The sequence below is a fragment of the Schistocerca gregaria genome, chromosome 3 (assembly GCF_023897955.1).
Source record: "Schistocerca gregaria isolate iqSchGreg1 chromosome 3, iqSchGreg1.2, whole genome shotgun sequence".
Taxonomy (NCBI): Eukaryota; Metazoa; Arthropoda; class Insecta; order Orthoptera; family Acrididae; genus Schistocerca; species Schistocerca gregaria.
This window is the reverse complement of record NC_064922.1, coordinates 547038267-547049057: the sequence shown is the minus strand read 5'-3', so window position 1 is coordinate 547049057 and position 10791 is coordinate 547038267. Positions and strand designations below refer to the sequence as shown.

Genomic DNA, 10791 nt, shown 5'->3' with positions numbered 1-10791 from the left:
GTCCAAACTATTTATGTCCATGTTTCACTTCCATACATGGCTACGCTCCATATAAATACTTTCAGAAACGACTTCCTGACACTTAAATCTATATTCGATGTTAACAAATTTCTCTTCTTCAGAAACGCTTTCCTTGCCATTGCAAGTATACATTATATATCCTCTCTACTTCGACCATCATCAGTTATTTTGCTCCCCAAATAGCAAAACTCATTTACTACTTTAAGTGTCTCATTTCCTAATCTAAATCCCTCAGCATCACCCGACTTAATTCGACTACATTCCATTATCTTCGTTTTGCTTTTATTGATGTTCATCTTATATCCTCTTTTCAAGACTCTGTCGATTCCGTTCAACTGCTCTTCCAAGTCCTTTGCCGTCTCTGACAGAATTACAATGTCATCGGCGAACCTCACAGTTTTTATTTCTTCTCTCTGGATTTTAATACCTACTCCACAACGACCGGCGTCTTTGTGATCTCTACATCACACATATTATAAAAATGGGTATACAAATACTCTAAGACAAGAAAATGACGCACAACGAAGGAATTATCTGAATGGGACGGAAATCGGCATATATGATGTACATGTACAGAAAAACAGAAAAAAATGGATGATTTATTCAACAGAAAGAGCTCCACAAATTGAGAAAGTCAATAATGCAATAATCCTCCTCCGGACCTTACGCAAGCAGGTATTTGGCTAGGCACTGATCCGAGATGGTTGGGGGGCCCTGCCTATGATACTCCAAATGATCCAACTGGGGAGAGATGTGACAACCTTGCTGGCCGAGCACGAAAAAAAACATTAGAAGTTCTCACTGTGTGTGGGCGGGCATTATCTTGCTGAAATATAAGCCCAGGATGACCTGGCCTGAAGGGCAACAAATCGGGACGTAGAATATCGCCAACGTACCGCTGTGCTGTAAGGATGCCGCGGATGACGACCAATGGGTTCCTGCTATGAAAATAAATGGCACCCCAGACTATAACTCCTGGTTGGGCGGGCGACAATCAGACTGTTGTCCCACCGGTGTCTGGAGCGTCTCCAGACACGTCTTAGACCTGGAACCTCATTGAATGAAGTAGAATTGTCTTCAGTGATAAGGTCCTCTTCGAACTGAGTCCCGACGACTAGCGAAGACATTTGTGGAGACGCCCCAGCCATTTTCTTTTTCGTCTTAGAATGTGTGTATGCATGTATGTTAGCATATCTGGCTCACACCTCCTAAAACAATGGATCGATTTCAGTCCAACTTAGTACCCATATCCCTTACTGTCTGGAGAGAGTCGGAATCCTATCAACGGAGCTAGGGCGAGGCTGAAGAAATAGAGTAGTTGTTGATGCGGGAATTCGCTGAGTTTGTTCATCCAGTTCAAATGGTTCAAATGGCTCTGAGCACTATGGGACTTAACATCTGTGGTCATCAGTCCCCTAGAACTTAGAACAACTTAAACCTAACTAACCTAAAGGACATCACACACATCGATGCCCGAGGCAGGATTCGAACCTGCGACAGTAGCGGTCACGCGCTTCCAGACTGAAACGCCTAGAACCGCACGGCCACACCGGTCGGCGTTGATCCAGTATTTCAGAGCGAGAGCACTTAGTGATTTGCACTTTACATATGATTATAAATTTTTACGGAACTTGCCCTCGGTGATAACAATCACAAAACAGTGAAAGGGAAAACGTTTATCGGTTACTATAGTTTTACTATTCGTGTAATAAAACTGTCGCATCAGGCATGACGTTTTAATTTATTATGTCTCCGCTAACAACTCTGTTTACAGGAAACTTCGCAGAGAGTACCCGCATCTGCCGATGAATTTACCTACAAAAATGTGTCAATGTACGACACATAGGTCAGAACATGTGACATCATAAACACTGAGATGTCTGAATAACTGGGGCATCATGAATGACGATATAATTTATTGCTTACTTACTACTAGCTGTATTCGCAATAAGCTGATGGGATGGCACATATTTTATGAGATATGACGTCATAAAAGTGAGAGGCATGAAAAACTGCCGCGTCATGCGTAACGTTTTAATTTATTACGTATTTACTACTATCTCCATTCGGAACACATTTCGCAGGCAGTATGTAAATATATCACTGAATGAGCCTACAGAATTTCTCATTGTACGACATATTGTTGAGGAGATATTACGTCATAAACATTGAGCTGCGTGGAAACGAAATTGCAGGACGAAATTCGCTAGAGATACAGTTGAAATGTGTGTGCAAATATGTGTTCAATATGTTAATTATACGTGACATATGCGTACTGTAGCAAAGTCAGGAGTCAAAGCTCCTCTAAACCCTTGAAATTTATTTCAACCAAACTTAGCACACATGTTATCTCTAAATAAATACTATGGAGATAAGGACCAGCAACCTGCAATGGGAGGTGGGGGGGGGGGGGGGGAGGGGGATCATTAACATGAAGGCAGAAGGGGGGAAGGAAGAAGCGGACACTGATATGAGGTGGGAGGAAGTAGACACAGTGAAAGGCTGGTGGAAACGGACAGCGAAAGGAAAGAGGGAGAGACGGACAGAGAGAGAGGGAAGAAGGAAATGGACAGAGGAAAGAAAGAAGAGGAGATGGGTAGAAGAAGGAAGGAAAGACCAAGGGGTAGATAGAGAAGGAGGCAGGGGAAGATGGACAGAGAGAGGGGAGGGGGCGATAAAGGTAATGAGGAGGGGCAGGAAGAGATGGACCAGACAAGGAAGAGAAAATAGGCAGAAGGGGAAGGAGGAGATGGACACTGGGGCAGGAGCAGATGGACAGAAAGAGAGAGAGGGAGGACCAGATGTACAAAGAGAGGGAGAGGAGGAAGCAGATAGAGAGGGAGGTGAGTAGAGGAGATGAACAGAGAGAGGGGAGAAGGTGATGGGTAGAAAAGGAGGGCGGAAGAGATGGACAAAGATAATGGGAAGGGGGAGATGGGCAAGTGGAATTGAAACATACTTGAGCAAAGCCAGGTACTCGGCTAGTTTACAGTGGTTTTGGCCCTTTCCAAGGTACCTTTATTTTTAAAAAATACCCTTGGAAAAACATCATGCTATGGTATCACGGAAAGAAGGAAGGAAGAATGGGTTTAACGTCCCGTCGACATTGAGGTCATTAAAGACGGTGCTATGGTATCAGATCATGAGGATAGTCACAAAACTTTAATTCAAAATGGTTCAAATGGCTCTGAGCACTATGGGATTCAATATCTGAGGTCATCAGTCCCCTAGAACTTAGAACTACTTAAACCTAACTAACCTAAGGACATCACACACGTCCATGCCTGTGGCAGGATTCGAACCTGCGACCGTAGAGATCGCGCAGTTCCAGACTGAAGCGCCTAGAATCGCTCGGTCACAGCGGCTGGCCAAAACTTCAAATGTCAGCTGGAAAAAGTATTATATTAAAAAGGTAATATTTGATTCACAATGAAAGCTCCGTACCACGTTACCATTACCGTAGTAAGCTGTCAAGGAACCAGTTGAAAGTTGTGCAGCCAACTGACGAAGCACAGTATGTAAGAGAAGTAGTCATATAATTTCAGTTATCACGTCAAAAAATAAATAAAAATGTATATGTATAGAGCGACTGCAAATATTTATCGAAGAACAAACAAAAAATAATTACGTAATTTATTTTGGAGGTGGTGATTAAAACTTGGAATGAAAAACTACAGCAATATGAAGCATTCGTCAGATGGTAGTGTACTTTATACCACACATGGGTAAAAAATAAGATAATATCCTGCATTTTGATATTCTGTATTACATCTTTATTAGAAGAAAACAAAATACATAATCTTTATGTAACATCTTTATAAATATACAAAAAACAACTGTGTGAGACTTCTGTAGCAACAGAAAATGGAAGTCCTTTCAGAAATGTGCGCATTGTATTATTTTGTGAACCGCTCTCTGTTTGACAGAAGAGTACCGTGCTAATGTGGCATAATGTCTACAATGCTCTTCAAAATTCTAGCACATTTTGAAAGTTTTTAACAACCGTTGTGTGATGAAGGTGAAGTAGAGATTTATTACGGTTGAGCAATTTTCGCAATACTAACCAATACTAAGTATGGAGAAGATACCCGTTAACCGTGAAGTACTTCAGGAACCGGAGAGTGTAATACTTATTATGGCATCGAAGTAACAGTGGTTCTTTGCGTAGTGGTCCTAGCATATATTTCAGTAGAAAGAAGGAAAAGCAGACTGATCGCTTGCATGGAATTAACTTTCTTAGAGGACATTTGTTACATATTTACGAAGTAACAGAGAAAATTGAGAGTGTATTTCAGTTACACAAAGGGAAAAATTTTATTTCACAGGAAAATTTCTTTGAACGAAACTAAAACATAAGCTAGAGATAAAAAAAAAACATGAAAGTTTTTATTATTGTAAAGAGATATGAGTGGAAGATGACGGAAGAGGACAAGATTTTCGATCTTTGGTGAGTATGAAACTTCAGTTTGGCGCATACGTAGTTTGACCTTACACTGTTTGACATAATAACTGAGGCTGTTAATAGATCCTCACTGAATGTCATGTGCATCACGGTATTTTCCGACTATAGTACAAGTTGGTATCTTGACACACGCCAACGACGCAGTTCTTGTTATTTACTAAACACTCCTACGCGCTGGTACAAAAGAGCACTTTTCCAGACACGTAGGCCTGCCGATCGCTCTCTGAAATCATCCTTAGAGGGTGAAGTGACCCACTGCCGTGGGCGCTCCAAAACGTGGGTGTTGCACGCGCGGCGATGGCGCCACGTACGGATACCTGGAGCTAGAGAGCGGCAGCGTCCATTTGCCGTATGAGGGCAGCGGCTGGTCGAACGTGCCGAAGGGCTGGCGCTGGTACGGGTCCTGCGTGTAGCGGGCGACCCCGCCCTCCTGGAACCTGGACTCCAGCGGGGGGCTGGAGAACTCGCCGACGGAGGGGTCGCACGGGGTGCCAGCGATCGCCGTGCTCACCGGGCCGGAGAATATGCGGAAGTTCACGTCAGAGTAGTCCAGCTCGGCCAGCAGGAACACGGGCATGCGGTCCGACATCACCCACAGGTTGCCCGAGCGATCCACCTGTCATTGTACAAGGCATACTTTAAGTGGATGCTGGAAGGTGTCAGCTGGACCACGTCATGATAAGATAGAGGTTTAGAAATAAAAAACTAGGCGCACCGATGAATACCCAGTCACCCACAGCAGACATCACACTAGTACCGCCCAACACTGGCTCCAGCCTTGATAAAACCCTCAGTTCCGCATGGCAAGGAGTCCAACATCGTCTTTGCGAAGCATTTTCCTATTCTACAGCGATTATCCAAAAGCCATGGAAAGGAAGTGTGACACGCATCTGTCGTCGTCTACGGAAGTCTATGTGGTGCCTTTGTCTCTTTATACTCCTGACGGTAATGGGTTCTTCCAGTTCAAATCGGCGGCGATCTGTCTCACAGCACACAGTAGGGCTCTGCGGAGGAGACGTGTTATGTATATATGAGGTTGGACAAAAATATGGAAACATCGCGAGAAATGCATGCTTCAACATAAGTACAGATGCACTGTTGTACCTCACCACAAACAGCACCAGTGCAATGTCCTGAATATGTTGCAAGAGTCAGTCGCGGTCAGAATAGAATTCTTTCTAGTTGTGATTGCATCATGCCGGAACTAGGTGAACTCGAACATGGGCAGATTGATTGTGCTCGTATGGTAGGTGCTCCCGCAACCGAGGTAGCTGAAGTATTTAGTTATTCAAGAGGCGCCGGGTAGAAGATGTACACTACATAGCGGAAAAGACATAATCCGATAAGTCCAACGCGGAAAAAATAGTGCGTTGATGGATTGTGACAGAAGGTCACTGAAGAGGATTGTGACGGAAATAAGAGGACGACGGCTGCAAAAGTCACTGAAGAACTTAATGCCGCACTCACAAACCTTGTCAGCACCACAATAACACGAAGGGAACTCCATAAACAAGGAATTTCATGGCAAACTGGAATTCCAAAACCACTCACTAGTGATGCAAATTTCCGTAACAGGAAAACGTCGTGTTGAAGACATAAAACCTGCACTATGAAGCAATGGAAGAAAGTCATTTGGTCGGATGAGTCCCGTTGCACAGTTTCCTACTTCTGGCGGGATTTTCGTCCAAAGACCGAAACACACGTTATGTGTCCATTTTGACAGATCAAGTCCAGTCCATGGTATAGTGTTTGGTCCTCAATGGTGGTTGATAAGTCGCGCTGGTGGTGCCAGGTTACCTTTTCTTGTAGTGTCATCTTTGCCATCGATTTCGCTTTGGCCGTCCGAGAGCCGGTTGTTCACCGTGGGTTTGGCTATTTAAGTCTTCAGCGTCGAGACAACAGGTCTCACTGTGTGGTCTGTTGGTTGGGGTTACAACACAGTCGGTAGAGGGGTCTTTACTTGGTGCGCACGCTCTTTGCGTGTGGTATTACTGGAGTGCTTGGGCCGGAACGGCGGAAAGGGTTTGGGTTCCGGCACGAGGTGTGGTGTTTTGGCCTCTCTCGCCACGCAGTGCTCGTTGAGAAAAAGAGCTTGCCGGAGCGTCGCCTGGCATTAGCCGTTCGCCGGGACATATGGTGTTTGTTCGATTTAAACAGGTGCAATTGTGAGCTTGTATATGTTTGTTAATGGTTAGCTAATGTTGTCTTCAGTGACGAGTCTGGTATGTCAAAGTTATGTCACATGTGACATGATAACGGGGCTTAGGTTTTCCATCTTAGTTTCCTGCCACTTGACGACCGATCTGCAACTAGACGTATGGAAACCAGGTGAGCTACTCATTATTGAGTGATGGAATATCTAAAATTGTGTTAACCTTGGTGAATAAGTACCAAAATTTTCACCTTAATTAACGAGTAACGTAATACTATTCCATGAAAGTTCTGGTGGACTCTTGCCCGTTTAAGGTAATACTCAGCTCTTGCTATTACTTTTCAAGGAACAATCTTATTTACGCGTGTATTGTAGTGTTTAAATGAATTCTTAAGGTTGAGGTTAAAGAAAAAAAAAATTTTGACGGGCCTTTCTGTCTCAATGTTATGTTTCATTCTTTTGTGTAATTTGAATGTGCATTCGCAGGTGTGCTGTTGTAGTTGATTTATGTTTCAGTTGGGCGGAGCGCAGTGTGTTGCCTCCGGTACGGTGGGACGTGGCACCGGGGCTTGACGACTTGGCCGTTGCCAGTGGAGCTGAGTTTCGTTAGACCCGCCTCCACGTTCCTGGCCTTCTGTCTCGATCTCGTCCTTAAGCTGAGTATTGCTGTTCTATTTGTTCCTGGCTCTGTCAGGTCGTTAAGCTTTGCAGCTTATTCCTCCGCCGCCTTGGCGTATACACCTTCCACTCTAAATATGAATTTAAACTTGTAAAACTGGGTCACTCTGTAATTAGAGCCCGATCAGATTGCTCGAGGCTTCGCCTTATTAATTCTGTATTCCCTTATTAGCCATTTTTATTATATTCGTACCTTGTATGGTGATTGTGAAGTTTAATTCTTATTAAGGAGGGTTTAATGTGGGTATTTTCTCAGGGAATGTTTAGATGCCGAGGCTCTGTTTTTTTTATTAATTGTTTATTATTTAACTAACGCCTACCTGTACTGGCATCAACTGGATTATTCCGTAGTCAGAAGTTAGTGTGCCTGGTGTCTTCATTGCAGAGCGTTCAAGTTTTAGAAGTTGCCTTATTGTTACTTGTGTGCATTATATTACGCCTTAATGTTATACCAGGCTACGAATTTATGTTGCAAAAGAGAAGTCATTGTACAGGATAGTCTTGCGGGTTCAGAGTTTGGCATGTTTTGAGTGTATTAAGTATTTACATCAACAGAAATTTTCTAATTGTTTTATGCATTCGTTATGCGGATTTCAACAGGGATTTAGGAAAACTTTTTATTGTGCTTGTTAAACTGATCGATTTTGTTGTATTTCAATTTTGCAAGCTAATAAACATCGTTTAAGACAAGCTGTGTATGTTTGGTAATTATGGCCCTGCAGCTTCCTGTCGTATTATTGGGCGCAAACAGCAAGTTTTCAGTGATATTCTGATTCAAGACGAAAGGGCCCCTGTACACGCAGCTCGCATCGTCCAATATTGTTTCTGTGAGCACTTGGATGAATTGTCATATCTCCCCTGACCACCACATGTAGTATTGAGCGTTTGTCAACTTTGGAGAGAAGAGTGAATGATTACTATTGTCCTCCATCATGGTTAGCCGGAACTGCCACCATATTGTAGGAGGAATGGTACAAGATTCCCTTGAAAACCGGACAGTGCCTGTATTTAACATTCAGAGACAACTGGAAGCTTTTTAAAATGCATTGCATTTTCCTGCGTTGTATTAAGCATGGTAATGTGTTGCAAATAGATTGAACTATGATTCCGTTGAGCGCAGCGCTCGTTGAATGTTAAAAAATTTGAATTTTAGGTTTTTCCATATTTTTGTCTAACCCTTGTATTGTGACAGTAAATACAGGCTATGGTGTTTTTGATAATGGACAACAGGCTAGGATATTAGGCATATGTGGTCTGCAGAGGTGACATATGTACTAGCTGTCAGTTTACAAAAGAAAATGTGCTCATAGAGGCACCGTCAGTTGGTGGAAAGGAGCTTGCATGAAGTTAGAGATCATAACACAGCAAGTAAGCGGAAAGGTTTCTGCGAGACGGATTTCTCACACAACAGCGATGTGTGGACAGTTGCCTAATGGTAAGCCTGTGAATGCAATAGTCTTATTTTCGCAGCTACCGAAATGCATAAACCTGAACCAATAAAGATCTAAAAAAAAGGAGTACTCTCATTTGTAAGAGCAGACCTAAGCGATTAACTACAATTAAAGATCTGCTCTGTGGATGTAGTAGCCTGGCAATTAGCGGCAGCGAAAGGTGTGGATTTAGCATGATAATTAAAAATATTTCTATCTTCTAAAATCCATATGTGTATTGAAGTAATTTTTTTTGTTTCGCATCTATTGTATCTGAATTGGCAGTTAACCGCGCATCTATAAATGTAATTAGAATCAAGGGTACAAAGGTCTTATGGAATGTGCAATGTATACTGTACTGCATAAGAAACATACTTAAGTGTGCTGTTTAACATTGGTTGATTACAGCCTACGGCTGGTAACTGAACTGAGGACTGTCTGGTACACGCAATCAGTTAGGTAGATCAGAAACGGTTATAAATAAGGTTTGGTGTTGCCTGGCTGTCATAGTTTGAAAAATATAGAAAAAAAACCTGGATTAGACCGATACTGCCATATTTTAGTAGTATGTACTTCGAACTGAATAGCTTGAGCAGATGCTTCAAGCCATGCAAACGGTCACTGGGGAACTCTTGAATGTGTCCGCTGATAACCTCGGCGTTGAGCACCCGTAAGCTCCTATAATGTGACTGTAAATAAGTTACAGAATTCCGGCGAGGGATGCTGAATGTAGGAAACATAAGAGAACTAAATTTAAGCTGCGAGCTTGAGGCCCAGCATAGAAAACTGTGGTGGAATTTCCTTTAGAAGTATGGCAGAACACAATATCTCTGTATGAAAATGAGATTGTGTTATTTCCGGCTCAGAAAGCTGACATGGGTGCTAGCATAGCGAAAGGGCCCTGGTATTCTCTACTGCGCAAAAGAATTCAAAAAAAAAAAAAAAGAAAGGAAAGTGGTCAGAAGTTCATTTAACGTGTAAAGTGGATGAAAGATGTCATACTGGCATCGAATTTCACCACAATTCTGCCCAAGGCCACCGTGAACGTGTCACATGATGGAAAGTCGTCACAGTCCCTCTTACGCACATTTCACCCCTTCTTTTGACGCCTCTGTTACTCAAAAAAAATTCTGTCGCAGTTTTCGGAAAGCGGTTTGCTACTTTTGTAACACTAAAATAAAAAAGATAAATAGTGTTTCCGCGACCCTGCATAGAAAGCGCACCTAAAGAAGGCTGACAATGGTAGTAATGGCTGGGATTTCGATGAAGGTATGTTGGCGATACACAGCCTTTGACAGAAAGGGACTTCTGCTTACAAATTATTGAAATACTTTCTATGGACCCACAAACCTTTCTGCACAATAGATCAATGCTGTGATATGGAGATATCCCTAGAGAGGATAAATACCTGCTGTCAGGTCACGTCATTAACAGCCTGACTTGAATGAAGTTACTTATCTCCCACATTACGTTAATGAGAGGACGGAGTGCGAATGGTAAGCTGCCTTCCTAAACAGAATTCTTGGAGCCTTTGCTTTTTATGTCGCACAGTTACTGTTGCTTCTCGGTGAAAATGTAGTCTAGCATCGACGATTTTTCTATTTTACATATGTACAGATCTGTGTAATGTATACCTGAAAGGTATAGATCATCTATAAACACAAAAAAACTCTAGAGGGTTTCCTATCAAACAGATGTAGAAATTGTTGGCCTTAAGCATAATTGTTGCATAAAACTTTTGTGTTACAGTCTGACTTATGTAACAGTTTAAAGACACATCAGTATTTTGTGTACATGACTTTCAACTTCACCAAGAATGCAGTTGTTCTTTGCATGGTTTCTATTTCAACTAAGCAAAAATTTTCAATTTCTTCATCGGGCTGCTATATTTCCATAATCGTTGTTGGTATTATTATTATTGTATTTTTTCCCGAGACGTTATGTCTGGTTAAAAATGGAAAGTGACGCGTACCTTGATCAAGCGTGACTTCCTTTTAACTGTACGGTATATGTTACATTGCATTTAGGAACTTTCGGGTAATTGAACA

General features: G+C 42.4%; 1 protein-coding gene across 1 annotated transcript in view; it reads right to left on the bottom strand.

Annotated features, from left to right (window-relative positions):
* Positions 1-3771: 3771 nt before the first annotated feature.
* The window catches only part of LOC126355835 (protein yellow-like), a 110871-nt gene continuing 103851 nt past the window's right edge, over positions 3772-10791 (bottom strand). The window contains exon 7 of the mRNA XM_050006286.1: positions 3772-5099. Within this exon, the coding sequence (XP_049862243.1) occupies positions 4719-5099 (381 nt within the window). The 3' untranslated portion in view covers positions 3772-4718. The remainder of the gene's footprint in view (positions 5100-10791) is intronic.